A 22,489-nucleotide genomic window follows, 5' to 3' on the forward strand; every position below is an offset into this window, starting at 1 on the left:
CTGCGCCGCCTCCCCCTCCCCTCCCCTCTTCTCCCTCTACTCCTCTCCTCCCCACGATCCTCCCCACGATCCTCCCCTCCTCTCAGCGCCCCGCGTCCGCGCCCGCCGGCTCTGACTCAGCGTCCCCTGAGGCGCGCGCACCGCTGCAAAGCCGCGCGCAGGCCCCTTTCGGTTCTTCTCCAGGTGCCATTTTCCCTCTTGACGCACACGATTTGGAGATGCGGCTCCTCGTTCACTTGGAGCTCTCACTGTGTGCCAGGCGCTGGGAGAAGGGCCTGCAAACGCCTCATATCCTCCCGGAGAGAGGGGCTCAGGTGCCCACCCTGAGACATGACGTTCCTCTCTGTGCTTGCTGTAAAATGGGCTCGTGCTCACACCAGGGCCCTAGCTGTCACTGAGGGCCTTGTGACACTCAGAGAACTGCAAGGAGGAGTGACCAGGCCCCTCCTTGGACACGCCTTGGCCTAGGCAGGCGCTTCCACCTGCCTTAACGGAGCGGAACATGTCTTTCCTTCTGGAAGGTGGCTCTGCCTGTCTGGCCTTCAAGACTGGACGCTGGTTACCAGGATCCCTGTCTCAGCTCTGCCTTTGCTTTCCTCTGTACTTGGGCAAGGGATCCCACCCAGAGGGGGTGGGGGTGGGTGTTGGATGGCCCCTCTGGCCTGGTGGGCACTGATGGGCCACTACTTGAATTGCAGCATGGGAGTGAAGGCACCTATAGGTATGGCCTCTGTCTCTGTGACAGCTGTGGTCCCCACTGAGGATGGGCCCGCTGGCCACACTGCCATCTCACCTTGATGGAGGGGGAACAGATTGGAGTGAGCTCTCCTTCCCCCATAAAGTTAAAAATGCTAGTAGGTGTCACTCCACAGAAGCATCAGTCACCAGCATGGGGACAGTACCAGGCCTAGGAACCGGGAGACTTTGGATCCTTCCTGAGAGTTATGTGACCTTGGGAAAGTCACTTCCTCTCAGTGCCTCACTTTCCTTTTCTTGAAAACGGAAATACTCCCTATGACATATGTTGCCAGGATTAAATGAGTTAATGCTTAGAACAGTGCTTTGGACATTGCACTCAATCAGTGTTGGCTGTCATCATTAGAATTGCTTACAGACCTGGGAAAGTTGTGCTTGTCCATCAGGAACTGAGAAGAAAATTGTGCTTGGAAAAAAAAGTTTGTTAAGGTTAGAAACTGAGATTCAGATATTTAACTATTTAACATTATTCAAAGATCTGGTTATTAGTTTCTTTTAAAACAAACTAAATGCAGGGGCTCCAAGCTGGCTCAGTGGGTAGAGTGTATGACTCTTGACCTTAGGGTTGTTAAGTTTGAGCCCCATGTTGGGTGTAGAGATTATTTAAAAATAAAGTCTTTAAAAATCTTTTTAAATAAATGAACTAAATGCAGAAAACAAAATAATAAGATTTTTTTATGTGTATCTGTATTGCATTGAATGTTACAGTAGTCACACATAGTCGTATCTATGTCACAGAAGCCAAATGCAAGGCCACCCTGAAACTGATACTCAGACTGTGAGGCTATTGGGGGAAAATACCGTATTATGAGACAGTGAATGAGAGGTGGAAGGAACAGTGGTTTTCTTATATTGGATCTTAAGAAGATTCTCTCTGAGGAGGTAACATTTGAGCTCGTCAAGGATGACAAAGAGCCAGCTTTGTGCCTCTGAGGCACAAAGGTGGGCATGATGCATAGTAAGGCAGGCCACCGTGGCTAGAATATGAAGAATGAGGTTGGGAGGTACATAGGGCCAGGGAATGAAGATGAGCTGAAAAGACTTTGGAGGGTTTTAAGCAGAGGTGGCATGGATCTAATTTACCTGATAGGGATAGAGTTGACACTGTCTCTGACCTCTAATTCAGGGAAGAGACAAGAAAAGAGATAAAAATCATTACAGTATTTTGGGTACCTTGCTAGGAGAAGCTGGGGCCATGGGAAGTGTAGGGATTTAGCCAATGTTAGAGCTAGGCTTAACTATAGGTCTCTAGCCTGTGCAATGCATCTGAAACTTATCAAAAGATGTCTACCCTCTGCTTTTTTCTCTACCCCCTTCCCACCAAACAATATTAAACAACAAGTGTTTGCACACTGATTTCAGCTCTCAGATTATTCAACCTTCCCCAACTTTGGACTGACTACTTTTGGGGGTGGGGAGTGATTTTGGCTGCAACTTTTTCCACAGTGGAAAAGGTGTTCTGACCCATTTTATTTCTCCCAGGGTAGAAATAAGTGACACTAAATGCATCCACTTAAAATTCCAGCACTTCAATAGAGGATTGTTCTTGGGTAGCAACGTTAAACAAGCAAGGAGCATGCTTCTGAATAGGGCTTCAGGATTTCTTGCAGGCATTACAAGCTGTCTTTATTACGAGGTGTGAAATGTATCTGTCTGGGAAGGGGATACAAAGACTTTGGTAACTTAGCGATTACAGGTCCTGGAAGTGGTGGAGAGTAGTCATCACTTTAATGCTCTGTCCACCTAACCATGGGTTACCAGGAGCAGTTCACTATTCAACCACTATCCTAGATGGAGTCGTAGGTGAGGCCCAACAATACTTTTCCCTTCTAAGGCCCCTTGGTCCAGCCCACGCCATCTCACCTGGGCATCAGGGCGTTATGCCCCACTCCCCTTCCTTCTCATCACTGCTCTATCCTGGTCCAGAGACATATGCCCGCCAGGTATGAGGTGACAGAGATCCTCTGCGCGGTCCAGCCTCTGGGTGATGTAGCCGCAGAACAAATGATCAGGTCGACAATCTCCGAGCAGAACACCAGGGCTTTCCTTGTTTTCCAGCCTTCGCCTTTCCAAGGCCTCTGCTTGCCTCCACCTTTCCACTGGGTTAAGAACTACCCCAGAAAAGGAAGGAGGTGGGGGAGAAAACCCCGCCCCACTGCCACGTTCAATTCAGGGATGGACTCTTCCCGGGCCTGACCGCCGCCTCCTAAAGAAGCCCCTTGGGGGCCCACCGCCCTGCAGCAGCCCCCGATGTCCCTACCCTACCCTCTCGGGCCTGGCTCCTTGAAGTCAGATTTAGGGCAGCAGGAGCCCAAAGACTCCCGCCACCTGCCTGCCCACTTCAACCTTGCCGGCGGCCCCGCCCACGCAGGCGGAGGTTTAAAGGGCCGGGCGGGCCCACCCGGGCGCAACGCCCCTCCCTGCTCCCGCCGCCTGCCCAGGCCGCACCCACTTGGGGGCGGCGCGCCCGGGCCTATTTCACCCGCGGCGGGCGCGGCCGCTTTAAGCGGGGGCGGGACTGCACGGCGGCTGTGGCTGAGAGGGCTTCGCTGGGGGTCGCGGGCTGGAGCTGCAGGAGGCCGGCCGCCGAGGTGAGGGTAATCGCGGGCAGGCGCAGGCAGGCGAGGGAGGGCAGCGGAACGGCCCCAGGAGGCTCGCGCTGCTGCCCGGACCAGTGCGGCGGGGACCCGGCGTGGGGAGGCCTGTGCGGCGGCTCCGCGGAGCGACAGAGGTAGGCTCCGTACGCCGGGTCCCCCTAGGTCCCCCCCCCTCCCAGCCCCCACCGGGGTCCAGCCCGGGAGGCGGGGGCCGGCGGCCGCCCTGTAGCCTCCGGCTGCCTGGCGGCGCTGGGGAGCTCTGGGAGGCGGACGGCTAGCGGAGCGGGAATTGGCCCTCGGCGCTCGCCGTAGCACGGCTTGGAGGGCGGACGCTGGGTGCCCGGGGACGACGACAAAAGGAGGGAAGCGGAGAGCCGTTTGAGACCGGGAAGAGAGAGCGTGAGGTTGGGGCCCCGTTCCCCCGGGGGCGCCCCGGGCCAGCCTGGCACCTCCCGGCCTCCACGCAGGCCCCTGGCTCGTCCGGTCCGGCGCGGAGAGCGAAGGTAGCGGCGACGACAGCGCCCCCTCTGGTCCGGCGGCGCCGCCTCAGTCGCGGCGCGGCGCGGCGGGGCGGGGCGGCCGGGCCGTTTGTCTGTGCGCGGGCGCGGCGCCGGCTCCGGCCTTCCCACCTGGGCCGGGACGCGGGCTTCCGTCGGGCCCATGGCCGGCGGCATCATCGAACTGCTCTCCCGCAGACGGGCGGAATGGGCCGTTTTCCCTTCTCAGCCCACCCCCCACCCCCCACCCTCACCCTCACCCTCACCCTCACCCCCAGGCCCAGCAGAACGCGGGGCCTGGCCTCTTGGGGCCCCGGGCGATGGAAGAGTTGACTTCGGTGAAAAAGGGGGTCCAAGGAGTTTGGGCACGACCCGAAGTTTCGTAGGCACAGAGAGGCCCTCACCCTGACGCTTGGGTCCCCAGGGATGAGAATATGGGGGCATTCGGTGAAATGCCCGAAAGAGGAAGCAGTAAGTAGTCAGGTCTTCCAGCAGGGCTGACGGAATCCCCCTCTTCTGTCTCCGTGAGTTTTCCTGCCCGGAGCAGGAGGAGCGGGATAGAGCACCTCTCGGCGTCTTTTCTGCATCCAAGTGCTTTTTTTGGTGGTCTCGGAGACCGTGGCCAGAAGAGGCTTTGTGGAGTCAGGGTGTCCCCATCATTTGGGGCACAAGTGTGAGCTGCAAGGGAGTGCATCCGGTAGGCAGGGCTTTTCAAAGGTCCGCAGAAGACGCAAATTAAGTCCTGAAACTGCGGCTTCGTGCCCAGTGGAATTAAACAGTTCTATACACAAGGAAGATGGGTAAAAGCAAATTCATCAGGTTCTCAAGATACTTCTGTGAGGGCTCTTAAAATTCAAACCAAGTGTCAGCCTGGAGAGGTAGCTCCTGAAGTGTGGTCATCAACGACCTGAAGCATGCATGCATGCATGCATTCATTCATTGAAGGAGTATTTTCGAAGTACCTACTTTGTGCCAGCTGCAAACAAGATTTACAGCTTCCTGGGCCCCTCACTGAACCACAGTCTCTGGGTAGTGCTTGGAAGTCCGTCTTTGGCACCTGGTGGTCTTAGTGCACACAGAAGTTTGAGAACCAATCACCTAGGATAGAGGTTGCCAAATCCAGTCAGCTGCCTGTGTTTGTTTTTGTTTTCTTTTTTAGGATTTTTATTTTTAAGTGATCTCTATGCCTCTGCACCCAACGTGGGGCTTGAACTTACACCCCAGAGACCGAAAGTCTCATGCTCTACTGACTGAATCAGCCAGGTGCCCCTCAGCTGTGTGTTTTTATATAGCCTGTGAACTAGGAATGCTTTTTACCTTTTTTATTATTTTTTTAATGTTTTATTTATTTTTGAGAGAGAGACAGAGTACCCACGGGGGAGGGGGAGAGAGAGAGGGAGAGACAGAATCTGAAGCAGGCTCCAGTCTCTGGGCGGTCGGCACAGAGCCCAATGTGGGGCTCGAACCCACGAACGGCGAGATCATGGCCTGAGCCAAAGTTGGCTTAGCCGACTGAGCCACCTAGGCACCCCGGTTTTTACATTTTTAAATGGTTGAGAAAATCCACAGAAGATTTGTTTCACAGAAGAAATGTTTCATGACATTTGAGAATTATATGAAATTGAAATTTCAGTGTCCATAAATAAAAGTTCTCTGGATCACAGCCATGATTTTTCGTCTGTGTGTTGTCCATGACTATTTATTGGCTATAACAGAGTTAAGTGTTGTGATAGAGACTAAAAAGGCTAAAATGTTTACTTTCTGGCTTATAGAGAGTTTGCCAACCCCTGGCCTAGGGAAAGAAAGATATACAGTAAGGGGGGGAGGGGGACATCTATTTATAAAAATCATGTTTAGAAGTTAATAGATAAAATGGATATAAGTAAATTTCATTTTCCAAAAAGAATGAGTAGTATTCTGGGTTAATTAAAAAGTATTTAGTTTAATGTAGTTATTTAGGTAAGATTTTCCATAGAGATTGTGAGCCTGTGCCTGTAATAAGTTGACAAACCATGTGCTTCTTTTCACAGGCTGGGTGAACTCATGGACCTGATACCTTTCTCTTGAGAAACAAACCAGCTGAAAAAAAAAAATGGCATTTGTTGCAACACAAGGGGCCACGGTGGTTGACCAAACCACTCTGATGAAAAAATACCTTCAGTTCGTGGCAGCTCTCACGGATGTAAATACACGTGAGTCAATTCTGTTGTTAAGAAGTACATTATCGGGACTCATTCTGTTCCGTTCAAATGACATGCACCTGGAGTTAAATAGTAATGTCAGCTTTTATCCTAATTTTCCCATTCCCTGCCTTGTGGAGAAGCAAAGTGATGAGCATTGCTGGCTGGAGCCCCAAAGAGGCACACGTGTGTGTGTGTGTGTGTGTGTGTGTGTGTGTATGTATGTATATATCTGTGCCCTTGTCTGTGCATGCACACATATGTCTGGGAGTATGAGTGTGTGTGACTGGTGGTAGGGAACTAGTTATGTGCCTTCTGTTGGACCATGACAGTCAAACTGATAAGATCTGATTGCTTCTCTTAACTCCCTAAATCTTATCATTTTCTGAAGATCCTTAACGTAATTTCAATTACCTGATGACTTGTTTTGTCATTTACAGCTGATGAAACAAAGTTAAAAATGATGCAAGAAGTTAGTGAAAATTTTGAGGTATGAGCTTAATTTATTTTTTTTCTTGTGAGCTGAATATTCACATGTGCTTTCCAACTGCTCCTCTGTCAATTTTACTAGTAAGTCAGAAATCGTTCTCTCTGTTAGTGTGACCTATTGCATTTCAGAACTGAAATTTGACCTGCACACAGTATTGTCCAACTTCCTCACCTAGTGACCGTGAACTTCAAGTGATGTTGAGGAATGTTGCTTTGGTTTTGGTGGTTGAACTTGTTTTCGTTTTGAGGCATATGCTTTCAGGATGTGCTCACACTTGTGTGGTAGATTTGTTGTATTCACATAATAACAGGTGGAGTGAGAGCTGGAAGTCCGTTGTGGCTCTGTTACTTAATCACTTCCGTGACCTTGAGCAGTTTCTCTCTTCTGAGTCTCCCATTCCACGGTTTTATAGTGTCATGTTAGGTCTCTGTGCACTTTTCTTCAGTCTGTCTTGTCTGTGTTCTTTAGATTGGATAATTTCTACTGCCTGCCTTCAGGGTCACTGAGTGTTTTGTGTCCTCTCTAGTTTGCTGAGATGTTTTAAAATTTCAATTTATTTTTTATATTACTTCAGTTATTGTCCTTTCAGTTTTGGAACTTCCATTTGGTTCTTCTTTTTAGATTTTGGGTCTTCACGGAGATGATCATCGTTCATTCATGCCCATTTTGTTGTTCTTGGAACACGTTTATAATGACTGCATTCAAGTCTTAAGTGAATCTGGGGAGTCACATGATCCTGCCTCTTTGCACGTCTGGGACTTTTTGAGTATGCTGAATATTGTATGTGAAACGTAGGGACTCTAGCTTCTTCCGTTCCCTCCCTCTGAAGAGTGCTGGTATGTTGATTGTGGTAGGCAGTTCAGTGGCCGGCTGATCTCCTCGAACCCGCAGAGGCTGGGTTTTATGCTATGGTATGGAGGACCTGTGGGAAGGCTGAGACGGTCCCCAGGTGTCTCTGAGTCAGTGGAATTTAGCCTCCAAACTCCAGCTCCGGGTGATATCAGAAGTTGATTTGAGGCTTTGCTTGTTTAGAGGCCTTACTCTAGGGCATGGACCTTGCTCAGCTGGGTGTCTGGGGTGAGAAAGAGGTGTTAAGAAAGTGCAGTGTGACCAGGCTGGACCCACAACATCCTCCAGCACTGCTAGACCCCTGATGGGTCTTCGTCCCTCTTGGTGAGCTGCAGGTAGCGTTACCTCCTCTTACCTGGACGTGCAGCTCAGCCCTCAGTCAAGGTCTCAAGGACTCAGAGAAGACCATCCCTGTACTTCCTGTTTCTCTGGGGTTCTCCTTTGCAGGTTCCAGCCACCTGAACTGCCTGAAACTCTGGTGTTTGCTCCTCAGCTCAGCAGGACCATCATACCGTCCTTGGGCGCCAGCGTGCCGAGCCCCTGTCAGGGCATCCGTGCCTGAGCAGAGAGCCGTTGTGGCCATATAATCTCCCCTCTGGAGATCGTGGCCCTTGTCCAGCACCTGAAAACTGTTCTCTCGTGTTTTGTCCAACTTTATGGTTAGTCTGGTGCTGTTAGTTTCATAGGCAGAAGAGAAGGTCACCTTTCTTACTTTTCGTGTGGAGATAATAAAACCTTTCTCAGAGAGTTCATGTAATTAACAAAATGTTTCTAGCTTCTGACGCGGTCATTTGAATTGCAAAGGTCGGAATCAGTGGGGATGAATCAGATGCCCTAGGATCTGTAGTAATGGGGAGTATTTCCATTTGGTGGGAGTTTTTCTTTGGTAGTTTTGTTCTAAGTAGACGTTAAGGACTTGTTGCCCTGAACTGAGCTGGAAAAAAAAAAAATCCTGAGATATTTAGAGATTGAGCTAAAGAGCTTTCTTTTCTGCCCAAGCTGCTAACGCAAGCTGTTAAAAACAAAACCCAAAAAAACTAAAAAAAGAGGTGGAAGGGAGGACACGATAGGCCTGCGTTCTGCGTTTTTGGCAGAACTGGTAAGTGAGAGCCACAGCCCCAGTGGGTTTGAGAGGATCAAGTCATGGAGGGTCTCGTGAACCTGCCGAAACAAGCAGTTGAATCCGGCCTCTGAGTGTGGGCACGAGGCTATCTGGATTAAGTGTCTGGCCCCTTTGCCTCTTGTTTCATTTCTCGCTGTTAGCAAGTTAATTTTGGACTTTGGTCCCCAGTGCATTGATTCAATCCAGAGAACTAAACGTTTACCAAAGCAGTATACTTCGGGCTTTTTAAAATAGTGACTTTTGAAATCTGTATGATATGAACGTTTGCCTTAAGTAAAATCCAGAAAACTAAGCCCTTCAAAGAATTAAATACTAGGATGAGCATCGGTAGGTAATTCTGAATTGCCACCATTTCCACCCTGGAAGAAAGTCTGAATGGGACGAGTGAAATTAAAAACAATTCCAGTGCTTTCAGGAGCCTTAGAAATTTCCTCAAGCACTTAGGAATAAAATTGTGATCTAAGTAAATGTTCTATGGACCATCTTTCAGAACAGAAAATAAAAGCTTCGAGTTAGAACTCGCATGAAAAATTCATACGGATCAAAGAGCTGGGGGCTAAGTTGTAATGCTGGCAGCACAACGGGGCATCTTGTTGAATGAATGAATCTTTTTTATGGGAGAAATTTGAAACTGACGTTTTGAGAGCTATGGAATCAGTGGTTGCTAATGGGCTTATGTGCGGATGAGCTGGGTTTCTTGGTAACCTTGGTAATGTTCCAGCATGAATCTTCTACCTTATGCCCTTGAATGTGGGCATCTCCCTAAAAAGTCTTAAGCTCTAGGCATGAGAGGTGACAAACACAGTTCCTGCTCCCAGTGAATTCATAGTCTGCTCCGGGGGAGCTGCGAGGCATGGTGGGGTCCCCCACGGTGCACTGTGTGAATGGAGCCCTGGGTTTGCCCCGGGAACCTGGTGGTGCTCAGGCGTTATTTTTGCATGGCACCACACTCTTTTCTGGTTTTCGCCTTTTCCTCTGTCTTACCCTTCGTAGATTCCCCTTCCAAGATTACCTTAGTGTGATAGACAACCCTACACTTTTATTTTCAGCCCAGATCAGTGTCTGGAGTTTGAGACACTTGTATTTAGTTAACTGCCCAGATGCTTCTTGCGATAGTAACAATTTAACCACTTAGTCCCTTGCTGCCGTCCCTCCCATTAGGAACTAGTTTTAGTGCCTTTTACACCCAGGCTTTCTCGTAATTTTGTGCCTTTGTGTATGTTTTTCTTCAAACCTTGTCCTTTTCCACTTTTTCACGTGGCTAACTCCTGCTCACCTTTTAGGTTTGAGCATAAACGTGGCTTCTTGGGGAAGGCGTTCTCTGCCCTTGGTTCCATTCACTACATCGTGTCCCATTTATAGATGTGCCCTTAGTTGCCATTACCTCCTCCATCATAATTCTGTATTGTTCTTTATCGGTCTTCCCAGCACATGACTGCCTTCCCCATCTCTGAGGGCACGAATTGTATCTACTTTCTTCATTGTATCCCCGCAGAGCACGTGATAGAATCCTCAATGAGAATTTGTTGCATGAGCAAGTGAGGCCTTAGCAGGGGAGGGGACTTGGCTGTTAGACTTAATTTGCATCCACTTCTAAAGCTTACAGACGGACTGACATTCAGCAACGTTTATAACCTCTCTGAGCTTCTTTATCTGAGAAATGGAGACAATACTTACGTTGGGCTTGTGAGGACCAAGAGAGAAAGAATAAAAAAAAATGTATTACCATAGCACGGCGCTCTGGTAATAACACCAGATGACATTTATTGAGCATTTACCGCAGAGCATTTGCTGCATTGTATATCAACTCATGTAGTCTTTTTTTTTTTTTAATTTTTTTTTTTTAACGTTTTATTTATTTTTGAGACAGGGAGAGACAGAGCATGAACAGGGGAGGGTCAGAGAGAGGGAGACACAGAATCTGAAACAGGCTGCAGGCTCTGAGCTGGCAGCCCAGAGCCCGACGCGGGGCTCGAACTCACAGACCACGAGATCGTGACCCGAGCCGAAGTCGGCCGCTTAACCGACTGAGCCACTCAGGCGCCCCTCAACTCATGTAGTCTTTACATGATTACTTACATCAGGAAATAATAGGATTCTCAACAGATGGGGATGCTGAGGCACAGAGGCTGAGTAACTGCCCAAGGTTCCCGCTTCCTAAGTGGGTTCCAGAAAGTGCTCTAGGAGCCATTTTACTGCACGGTCTCCAGACTGCAGTTTCATTTTCTGTTCTTTTAGAATCAGTGCTGGGATAAATAATGGATTAGGTTGGGTTATAATCCAATTAATGTAGATCTAACCAATAAATTAGCTTCAGATTAGAAAGAGGTGTCAGTGTGTTTAGGCTCTTTGTTTTCCACCTGAAGAAAGTAAGATCTAGAAGCTAAATGACCTTTCAGAAGTTTCTTACTCAGGTGGTGGCACAGCCACCTTCTAGAGCAGGCTCGGAGTTCCACATTTTCCACAGTGCTAGTATTTCTACTTTTAACAGTAAATGTTAACATTTGGGCTCTTAAATTGGATTTCAGGAGCAGTGGTCATTTTAATAAATTTAAAACTGCAATCACGAGACCCCAGGGGCGCCTGGGTGGCTCATTCAGTTGGGCGTCCGACTTCGGCTCAGGTCCTATTCTCGTGGTCTGTGGTTCAAGCCCTGTGTCGGGCTCTGTGCTGACAGTTCGGAGCCTGGAGCTTGCTTCTGATTCTGTGTCTCCCTCTCTCTGGCCCTCCTCCTCTCATGCTCCGTCTCACTCTCTCTCTCAAAAATAAATAAACATTAAAAAAAAAAATTTTAAGGGCGCCTGGGTGGCTTAGTCGGTTAAGCGTCTGACTTCAGCTCAGGTCACGATCTTGCGGTCCGTGAGTTCGAGCCCTGCGTTGGGCTCTGGGCTGATGGCTCAGAGCCTGGAGCCTGCTTCCGATTCTGTGTCTCCCTCTCTCTCTGCCCCTCCCCCGTTCATGCTCGGTCTCAAAAATAAACGTTAAAAAAAAAAAATTTTAGGGGCGCCTGGGTGGCTTAGTCGGTTGAGCGACCGACTTTGGCTCAGGTCATGATCTCACGGTTTATGAGTTCAAGCCCTGTGTCGGGCTCTGTGCTGACAGCTCAGAGCTTGGAGCCTGCTTTGGATTCTGTGTCTCTCTCTCCCTGCCCCTCTCCCACTCATGCTCTGTCTCTCTCTGTCTCAGAAATAAATAAACATTAAAAAAAATTTTTCAAAAAGTTTTAAAACTTCAATCACAAAAGCCTCTAAAAGCATTAAAAATTACTGTTGGCCTCGCTAAAGTGTTTTCTCTTTTGAGGTTATAGTGTGAATGGGAAATGAAAATATGAAAATACGCAGACTTAATGGGGTTTTCTTTTATCCTTGCCTAATTAGAATGTCACATCATCTCCTCAATATTCCACATTCCTCGAGCACATCATCCCCCGATTTCTCACATTTCTTCAAGATGGGGAGGTCCAGTTTCTTCAGGAGAAACCAGCCCAGGTAATCTGTTCAGAAATGTCAGCGAGCAGAGAAAATGTTGGCTTGCAAGCATTTATGAATTAACACAAGTGAGAAAACTTAGGGTTCCACTTTAAAATAAGAGACGTTTTGGGGCACCTGGGTGGCTTAGTTGGTGAAGCGTCTGACTTCAGCTCAGGTCTGATCTTGCCATTCGTGGGTTTGGGCCCATGTCGGGCTCTGTGCTGACCGCTCAGAGCCTGGAGCCTGCTTTAGATTCTGTGTCTCCCTCTCTCTCTGCCCCTCCCCTGTTCACACTCTGTGTCTCTGTCTCTCTCTCTCAAAAATAAGTAAACATTAAAAAATAATAAATAGAGTAGGAGAGGTTTTGTCACGTAAGGATAGTTTTGTCCCAAACCATGCCTCTTCAGTTAAATGTCTTGGTTTTAATTCTTTACTTTTGCTGACTGGTGACATGTATACACTGTGTATTATAGACGAGTTCATATATCCACAAAAAGAAGGAGTGATCCCTTAGGTGACCCTCTCCATAGCTAGTGCCTCATCCATTCTCGTAACTTCTGGCCAGTTTTGCTTTATCTGTACCCGCCCCAGTGCTTTGCACCCCCCCCTTCCCACCTTGATTATTTTAAGACTGTCTCATCATAATTTTTTCTATAAATATTTCAGTGCATGTCTCTTAAAAATAACTCTTTAAAAGTTAACATAATGCTAAACAAAGCATTTTCATGTTGTACCAGTTGAAGATCTACACATTTGACCTACCTTTTAGTAGTTGACTCCACAGTCGTACTCCAGGAGCTTAGTCAGCTTGTGATGCAGTCAGTCCTCGGGCCCAAGAGAATCAACCAGGGAGAGGATCATAGGAACCAAACACATGATGGAGGGAGATCCCAGACCAAGTTCAGTTTGTGTTGTGCTCTTTCATGTGAAATGCAGCCAGCAATCACACACTCGTGCCCTTCCGCTGGAAATAGTGATAAGTTTTCAAAGAGGGAAGGTTAGGCTTGGTTGATTTGGTACACGACTGTGGACAGCTTGAAGTAATGGCTTGCGGTATGTACCTGGGATTACGTTTAAGTAATTTACAAGACTGTTCCTGAAATGGGGTCCATCTTGTAGTTGGGTGGTTCCCAGTGTGGGGTGCAGACAGCCGTGTAACTTGGAGAGTATAAAAGAATTATTCTGGGATTCTTGGAAGGATCTGATATTTATGTTTTTTATTTTTCTTCACCAGCAACTGCGGAAACTGGTCCTTGAAATAATTCACAGGATACCAACCAACGAACATCTTCGTCCTCATACAAAAAACGTTCTATCTGTGATGTTTCGCTTTTTAGAGGTAATCTTTGAGAATTCTTGTTATTTAGCCATATTCAGACTTTCAGTGGTTTTCTTCTTGTAGAATCTGGTATTCCGGGCTTACTTCCCTTTCACTGAAGTTGTGATTCGCATGAGTAAAAACTTTCTTAATGTCCATTTTGCCAACCAAATTACTAAGAAATATTAATTGAAGATTCATGGAGTCAGCAGGGAATTGAGTAGACATAGTGGAAATGTTTGGAAAGGTTTGGGTAGACAGACTCAGAGTGCAGGGCCCTTTGGTTTTCTTCTACTTCGGGCACAGTAGATGCTGCTAAAGAGTTCCTCAAACTCTTCGGGTGAATCCACCTGATACCTGTTAATGTTAACCTCTAAAACTTCCCTTGCTGGTTAGTCCCAACGGGTGTAGAATTCTGTTGTATTTCGGGGCCGCTTGGAAGGGTGAGCTTCGGAGGGGGATAGAGTTGGATTCAGAGCCTCTTCTGCCATGGGTTAGCTGCTGTGGTAGCCTCATTGCTTACCTTCTCTGAGCCTTAGCTTCCTCATAGGTAAGATGTGGAGGACACCCCCATTCAGAGAGCGTAAAGGATTTAGCAGATTGTCCAATACGGGGTGTATGCTCACCAGTTCTGTTGGCAGTATTTTTAAGCAACGAGAAAGCGTCCTTTGGACCATTAAGACCTTCCTTCATGGTGTGACTTGCCAGAGTGTTGCTCTCCACAGCTCACTGGCAGGATACCCTTCCGTTGGTCCACCAAAGACCTCAAAAGCTTCTTGTCTGAGGCTACTGTGTTCTGTGTTCAACACATGAAATCTGGGTTGGCTGACGTTGGGTGCGTGTACAGAAAAATGCTTAGAAAATAGCCTGTGATCTTTAGATTAAAATAACCTTAGAAGTATAACTCTTTTTAAATGCCTTTTTTTTTTCTTTTTTAAGACGGAAAATGAAGAGAATGTTCTTATTTGTCTAAGAATCATTATCGAGCTACACAAACAGTTCAGGCCACCCATCACACAAGAAGTAAGTGTTTAGACTGATAGCATTTATAAAAGTATGTCAACAGGCTTTTTCTTTTGCATAATTTGTGTACTCTCTTTTAGAATTGATGGGACATGCTGCTTTCCAGAAAAGGATAGCCTCAGTCTGGGGGAAAGTCTTTATGGGTTTCACAGTGACTTTTGTTTGGTCCATGTTTATATGAATATTCTGCTGAATTTGTACATTAGTTGAAACGTGGTAAACTACTAAACTGGCAGGGCTGCTTGGGTAATTCTGGTATTTACAGGTCTGATGTGCTGGAAGGCTCCAGTCATTGTATGCTCTGCAAGGGTGTGAGATGTGGGTTCTGAAGTCAGAACTCGCTTGGAATCTCAGCTCTGTAACTCAGTAATTGACCATCTGTAATTGGCATTGGGTCAGCTCCTAGCCCTTTGGAGCTTTTTCCATAAAATGAGCGCCCTCACAGGACATAGCCACAAAAGATTGCTTGAAGAATTCAGTATGAAAGTTAAGTTCTTAGCAGAGTGATTGGTACCTACAAAGTAAGCATTAAACATGCTGTTAGTCATAATTAAGGTAGTATCTTCTCTAACATTAACTTTAGTAAATGCATGTTGTAGATTATTTTGGGGTTAAAAGAGTAAAGATGAAATAGAATTCCTGTCATCTTAAGAAAGCGATTTTGATGTCTTGATTTCTGTTCCTTGTCCCCATCTTATGTATATGTATATTTCCTACGTAAGAGTGTTTTCCCAATCGTAAAAAATTCTTTACAAAGTTGATTTTTAATGGATGTGTAGTAGTCTTTCTTACGATGCTCTTGTTTTTAGGTAGTTAAGGTATTGCAGAATTTTTATGTTAGGACTATTGCTGAATATCTTGTTTACAGTTCAAATTATTTCATAGACTGGTTTTGTAGTAGAGTTATCAAGTAAGCGAGTTAATGTTTTAATGCTTCTGAGAGATATTGATTGTCATTAAGTTGATTTCCAGAAGGGTTTGAGCGGTTCATGCTTCCCTTGGTAGTATAGCAGAGTCTCCCTCTGGTTGGATTCCATCTCACATGGGTAGTAGTACTTTTTGAAAGGCAATAAGTGGTATTTATTTTCATTTTTGTTCCTTTGCTCTTCCTGATTTAGAAACTTACTTCCTTCTTATTTCTTTTTTTGTCTGTTCACGTTCATTGCCTGTTGGAATTTGAGTCTGACATTTTTCCTGCCTGTTTTATGAGTTCTTGTACATTAAGACTATTAGCACTTGCATTACTTACTGTATTTTCTGTTTATAAATTTCTTATGTTGTCTTTTTAAAATTTTACTTTCAGATTCATCATTTTTTGGATTTTGTGAAACAGATTTACAAGGAGCTTCCAAAAGTAGTGGTATGTTTTTAATATCATTTGAATCTATTATTTGTATACATTTATTCCTCATTCCAAAGGGAATTTGAAATCGTTGGGTTGAAGGAATAATTGGGGGGAATGCAAATTTGAGGATGAGGAGTGTTTAGTGGTGGTCAGAATGGAGGTTGATAAATCAGCCATTTAAAAGGAGTTCTTTTGGTTTCACTGTTTAAATACGTCATTTTTTACGTAAAAGCAGTGTGTTTTAGTGTAGAAATTTGCAAAAAAACAAAAAACCCAAGGTAAATTGTCTGTAATTTTCTCACTTGTAAGCAACCATTGATGTTAAAGTTTCACTTTTTCACTTTTTTCACGCTTTTTAAAGATGGTTGCACTCCTATTGGGAGGTTTTTTTGGGAGGTAGTGTCTGCTTTTAGATTCCTTTTCAGTGTCATTAAAATTCCTTCCTGTATTGAAAGAAGTCTTTCTCAGTGGCTTCAGCAGTGTGGAAGCGCATGGCGTGCATGAGGGCGGTCTCCTTCCCACCTGACTCTCACCTAATAGACGGTGCCACTGGGACCAGTTTGGAACATCCTATAACACAGCTCTCTGCCAGCAGTCATAGTTCTTAGTGGCCCCATAATTTCTCGTCCTGTGCGTGTACCTGGATTGTCTCCTTGATGCTGGTTTTCCCAATTTCCACTTCCTGTCACAATCACAAGTAATACTGGTAAAAAATTTTTGGTAAAAATCATTGTGCATGAGTCTGTTCGTGTATCAGAGTTTTTCTAAAGATTTTTTTTTTTTAAGCTTTAAAGGAATTTTTTAAAAATCAAAGAAGTAATATCCTTTTGGTATTTTAAGGATTTTAATCTACGAGCGTATAAAATTTCATTTGTTGCATTCTGAAATTGTCAAGTTATCATTATTACTGAGTTAGCAAGTGCTGACACTTGAAATTGAGTCAGTAAAGCTGCTTTTCATGAGAAGTGGTCTTATTTAATCTAAAGCCCAAATCGCATTGAGAACTAAGGATGGCAGTGAGGCCCTGGCTTTTAAAAATGTCTGTGCTTTGCTTCCATTTCTGTCTTTGATCTATGTGTAGGAGACTGTTTGGAAAGTGGATTCAGTGGGGACTAGCTCTGAGTTTCCTACCACCAGAGGGAGGGGCTACATCCCCCCCCCCCCAACTGAGGTAGTGACGTAATGCTATGCACCTGATCTCTTACCAGCCAGGAAAAAAGGAGAAACTACTTTGGCTGAGTTTTTTGTTTTCCATTGTTGACGGTAGAGAATGTCGCTGTCATGTTCTCTTTGTCCATAAAGAGAACCCCAAGTACTATGGCATCAGTGCAACGGAAAAGCGTACAACACTGGGTTTGCTCCATCAGGTGTCAGGTGTGTCTCATTGAGGAATATTGTGTCTGACTCGGAAGAATGATTTCTGCTCTTTCTATGCAGAACCGCTACTTTGAGAACCCTCAGGTGATCCCCGAGAACACAGTCCCTCCCCCAGAAATGGTTGGTATGATCACAACAATTGCTGTGAAAGTCAATCCAGAGCGCGAGGACAGTGAGACAAGAACAGTAAGTTTTTTTCCATCGTTTTGCTTTGTTTTTATGCATGTCTCCTATACTTCGTAGAGGAAAAAAATGAGGTACTCTTCATGTATATTTTTAGTGTATTTTGGGGATTTTTCCTCTAAGCACTTGAGGTATTGAAGATCAGAGGCGTGTGAGTGCTTGAGAGTGTCACTGGTTCTGCTGTGCAGCCCGCAAGTCCTGAACGTGAACTGTTGCTCACTGTGGATGGGAAGATAAAATGATAAGACAGTAGTGCAAATCCAGAATCCTCTGTTGGGAAGAGCAGCTGCCCAGGCGAGGTGACCTCTCTTCCATCCTTAGCTTTGACATTGACGACGTCCCTTTAAGCTGCATATAAATTTGCGATTCAGTACCTGAGAGCATGGGCTCTGAGGACAGAAGCTTAAAACTTGGGGACGATGTTCCAGCCCCGCCACTTAGGCTTTTTTGGCTGTAGCAAAGTACATAGCTTTTGTTCTGTCCTTAATTTTCGTCTCCTTATCTGACGAGCCCGTCTGGTGGGATTTTGTGAAGGTAATGCCAGTATTGTCTGCAGGTGATGTGAGGTATTTGACGCGTCTGGGGTAAAGGTAACCTGTACTGAGCAGTTACTGTGGCTGTGTTATTAGGATCGATCCAAGGATACTACCCATCTGTATTTATTTCACTGCCACCGTTTTGCAGCATGTTTCAGTTTGTGCTAGAATAAACAGGAAACTACATGTTGGAGAAAGCTTTCTTTCCTTTTCTCCTCCTGAATTAGGAACTCGGTTTCGATGTCCGTCTTTGTGTTTCTTTTCTTGTTTGTCTGTTCCCGTCCGTTGCCCCTTCTGGATCTCTGTGTCTGACATTCTCCTCACCTGTGCTGGGAGTTCTTAATATGTTAAGACTAGTGAATTTTTTCTTATGTTTATCGTAAGCGCTCTCTATTTATAAATACCTTTGAATAAAGCTGGGTAAATTTGTACTTTTTGCTGTTGTTCTTTTAAGTAAAATAATAGATACTAATTGGAAATTTCCCTGAAAAATAAAAAATAAAGTTTCCTCAGGTGATTTGAATGTCTGAGTTTAGACGAATTTTGCTGATGTTTTTACCATAGGTGGTGACGTTGGAAAGTATGTAAAAACCTTTATATTAAACGACAGTTCTCTGTGCTTTATTTTCAAAGTGGTTTGGATCTTTCACTACAGATATTTACAAAGATATGGCAGTATTTTCCTCCTCGTTTCCCTGGGGCGATGCTGAGTGGTGGGTTATTTTAAGTGCCATGGTGATAACCTTGGCCCCATTTGCTTCTGTCTTACAGCATTCCATCATCCCAAGAGGGTCTCTTTCTCTGAAAGTGTTGGCAGAATTGCCCATTATTGTTGTTTTAATGTATCAGGTATGTGTACTGCTTACTAGTTTCTTGGGGTTTTGGCTTCTTATTTTATGACAAAATTCATTTCTGATTTTCTGTGGCAAACAGAACGTGTGTGGTGCACACGTGCTAACTAATGTAATGAGTCTTAGAGTTTTTCTTGGTATGCCAAATTATTTTGCTATAGCAGAGTGTAAGAGCCTGAAAATCTGATATGTTTGCTTTTAGCTCTACAAACTGAATATCCACAATGTCGTTGCTGAATTTGTGCCCTTGATCATGAATACCATTGCAATTCAGGTATCTGCACAAGCCAGGTGAGATTTCTCCGGATGGCGACATGGCTCACTGCCACGGTTCTTTAATTCCAAGTGAAAATATGCTTACTGTCGTCTTTCGTAAGACACGAAAATTTTGAGTGATAAAAGTTCTGGTAAAGCGATACGCGTTTTTGACTTTTTGAACTTGTGTTTCAGTCAAGATGTTAGTGGTTATTTCAGTTCCTTGTTCTGTAAAGATGAGCTGATAACCGCGGGTTTGGGGGTCTTGTGAATTTAGAGCTCCCGTTACGTGTTCCTGTGCTCACTCCCAGCTGTGGGATATCCAAGCCTCTCCACCTTCAGGCCCCTGCTCTTGCTGTGCCTTTCAGCCCGAGTGCTGGAACGTTTTCTCCCCCTCGTTCCCTTCCCCTCCCTGTCAGCCTTAACCACCGAGTATGTGAACCGTGCACATTCATCTTGCGAGGCCCCCTTGAAGCTTTTCCCCAAATGTAACAGCATTCCTCTTAAGACCTTTGTCACTTACTCTCTTGACTGTAACCCATCTGGCTCTGAGTCATTGGAAGGCAGGACCTGAGGTTAATCAGCCGTAACAAGCCCCGGTGGCCCTTTCTGTGGTCTTTTATGGAGCCCCTGGTCCCCTGATGCAGTCTGCTGGCTGCGTTGATCAGTCTGGCGTTGGCTGTTTGGGTGCACGTTATGGCTGCCGTGCCGCGGCTTGGAGAACGGCTTGCTTTTTATGCTTTTAAATCCTTTGTGTTAATCTGAACTGGTTGGTGCTGTGTTTTTGTCTGTGTAGAAATCAAACTTTTGGGGCTTAGTAATTATCGTAGGCTTTGATTAATATTAACATAACCTAAGGAGTTAAGAGTTAATATTGTAAATTCTATTCATTCCTCATTCAGGCAACATAAGCTTTACAACAAGGAGTTGTATGCTGATTTTATTGCTGCTCAGATCAAAACATTGTCATTTTTAGCATATATCATCAGAATTTATCAGGTAAGTTCACTGATTTTTAAGGCAGGTTTACTGAGATCTAATTTTACACACAGTAAAATTCACCTTTCGTAGGTATACAGTTCTTCGAATTGACAAATTCATACAGTTGGTAACCACTAACGCACCAAAATCTAGAACATTCCTACCACCCCCAAAATTCCCTTTTATATGTTGTCCATTTCCTCCTCGGTCCCTGGCAAACACTGACTTTGTGGCCCCTAGTTTTGCCTTTTCCATAATGTCAAAAAAACGAATCCTATGGTGGGTAGTGTGGGTAACCTTTTGGGTGTCGCTTCTTTGACTTAGCAGTAGTGCGGAGGTTCATCCTTGTTATTTTATTTTTATTGGTGGATAGTCGTCTTAGTCTGCTTAGGCTTCCCTAACAAAATACCATAGACTGGGTGGCTCGACCAACAAAAATCGGTTTTCTCACAGTTCTGCAGGTTGGGAAGGCCACGATCAAGGTTCTAGCTGGGTTCAGTTTCTGGTGAGGACTCTTCCTGGGTTGTGGATCACTGCCTTCTTGCTGTGTCCTTGCCCGGGGCGGAGAGTGGTAGTGAGAGATTGCTTTTTCTCTTCTAAGGCCACAGTCCTATTGGATTAAGGCCTCATTCTCAAGATCCCATTTAATCTTAATTACCTTCAAAAGACTCTGGTTTCCACGTCCAGTCACAGTGAGGGTGAGGGCTTCAGCCTGAATTTGGGGGGTCACAGTGTGGTCTATAGCCACAAGGTATGGATGCACCAGTCTGTGTTTATCCATTCCACAGTTGCTAACCATTTGGGTTGTTTCTGATTTTTTTTAAAGCAACTTTATCAGGATATAATTCACATATCCTAAAATTCACCTTTTTAAAGTGTATAATTAAGTGCTTTTAGTGTATTCATAGAGATTTATACAGTCAGCGCCACTATCTAATTTTAGAACCGTTTCTTCACCCTCTGAAGAATTCCCATACTGATCGGCAGCGGTGTGATTCGTTCTAGGCCCCTAGCCCTGGCTACCACTGATGTCCTTTCTGTCACTAGATGCGCTGATTTCATTTCTGGCCATTGTTGATAAGGCCGATATAAATAAATACTGGTGCACAGGTTTTTGTGGGGACGGATTTGGTGCATTGAGTTTTGCTGTTGGAAGTTGGTGTGACAGCAAGTTATGAGGAGAGATTGGAACTTTAAGATAAAAAATGGCATCCTTAATTAACCGGTGAGAGAGGGCGATGATGTCTCTGTTTTTCCCCCACTTGTAGTTGTAGTCTGTCCTTATTTCAGTCTTGAAGAACTTGAAGGAGAGAAACGACACCTTATTTCCCATCAGTCATACCACGTTTTTGAATAAAAGTCTTGTGTAGCTGTAGTTATTGTAAAGTGTGGCATGAATTTAATCCTGATCTATCCTGTAGCAGTGAATTAAAATTTTTTTCTTAAGGGAGAGACTTTATTATTTTCAGGAAAAGTGAAAATGGAAACGTATGCCAGATTGTTTACAGTAAAAACTACCTTTGAAAGCATTCTTATTTTTGTCCCTTCTTAAGTGCATTTGTCTCAATAATGACACCGTATACTACGAAAATGTATGTTTGGTTTCAAAAATCTGAATTAGTGGTGGCTCAGTCAGTTGAGCATCTGACTTCGGCTCAGGTCACGATCTCATCATAGTTCATGAGTTCGAGCCCTGTGTCGGGCTCTGTGCTGACAGCTCAGAGCCTGGAGCCTGCTTTGCATTCTGTGTCTCCCTCTCTCTCTGCCCCTCCTTTGCCCGCGTGCTCGCTCTCTTTCTCTCTCTCTCTCTCTCTCTCTCTCTCTCTCTCTCTTTCTCTTTCTCTTTCTCTCTGTCTCTCACAAAAATAAATAAACATTGGGGCACCTGGGTGGCTCAGTCTAAAGTGTCTGACTTTGGCTCAGGTCATGATCTCGCGGTTTGTGAGTTCGAGCCCTGCGTCAGGCTCTGTGCTGTCAGCTCAGAGCCTGGAACCTGCTTTGGATTCTGTCTCTCTCTCTCTCTCTCTTCCTGTTCCTCTCCCACTTGCTCTCTGTCTCTCTCTCAAAAATAAACAAACGTTAAAAAAAATAAAAAATATTAAAAAAATTTTTTTAAATCTGAATTAGGTACTCCTGGATATTTTATTTTATTTATTAAAAAAAATTTTTTTTTAAATGTTTATTTTTGAGAAAGGGAGAGAGAGCATGAGCGGGGAAGGAGCAGAGAGAGAGAGGGAGACACAGAATCCGAAACAGGCTCCAGGCTCTGAGCTGTCAGCACAGAGCCTGATGCAGGGCTTGAACTCACAAACTATGAGATCATGACCTGAGCCGAAGCCGGACGCTCAACCAACTGAGCCACCTAGGCTCCCGACTCCTGGATATTTTAATCAGCTTGAGCTACCTTGGTGAATTGCCTTCTTAACATGCCTCAAAAGGAAACGGATTAGAGCTTATCCTGAGTTGATGAAAGGTGTCTCTGGTGTCATTCACAACTTAACGGGATGACGGAGTGGATGATGTATGTCTTAGGAAATTTTCAATATTTACTTCTGCTTTCTCACCACTGATGAAATGATTCAGATTCATTATTAAAAGTTGGGAAAATACAGAACAGTACAAAGAAGTTGTCTGTAATTCCATTGTATAGAAGAAACC

General features: G+C 45.2%; 1 protein-coding gene across 10 annotated transcripts in view; it reads left to right on the forward strand.

The window, feature by feature from the left end:
* The first annotated feature begins 3,262 nt into the window (after positions 1 to 3,262).
* LOC102948714 (transformation/transcription domain associated protein) overlaps positions 3,263 to 22,489 on the forward strand; it is a 114,161-nt gene continuing 94,934 nt past the window's right edge. For 7 of the 10 annotated variants that reach the window (XM_042970830.1, XM_042970839.1, XM_042970837.1 and 4 more), the window contains exons 1-11: positions 3,626 to 3,856; positions 5,881 to 6,042; positions 6,471 to 6,520; positions 11,870 to 11,980; positions 13,197 to 13,301; positions 14,220 to 14,303; positions 15,607 to 15,663; positions 17,086 to 17,211; positions 18,516 to 18,593; positions 18,798 to 18,886; positions 19,753 to 19,849. In XM_042970830.1, the coding sequence (XP_042826764.1) occupies positions 5,943 to 6,042; positions 6,471 to 6,520; positions 11,870 to 11,980; positions 13,197 to 13,301; positions 14,220 to 14,303; positions 15,607 to 15,663; positions 17,086 to 17,211; positions 18,516 to 18,593; positions 18,798 to 18,886; positions 19,753 to 19,849 (897 nt within the window). In that variant the 5' untranslated portion in view covers positions 3,626 to 3,856; positions 5,881 to 5,942. The other 3 variants (XM_042970831.1, XM_042970833.1, XM_042970832.1) reach the window with 3 other exon arrangements.

This window comes from Panthera tigris, chromosome E3, assembly GCF_018350195.1.
Source record: "Panthera tigris isolate Pti1 chromosome E3, P.tigris_Pti1_mat1.1, whole genome shotgun sequence".
NCBI classification, from domain to species: Eukaryota; Metazoa; Chordata; class Mammalia; order Carnivora; family Felidae; genus Panthera; species Panthera tigris.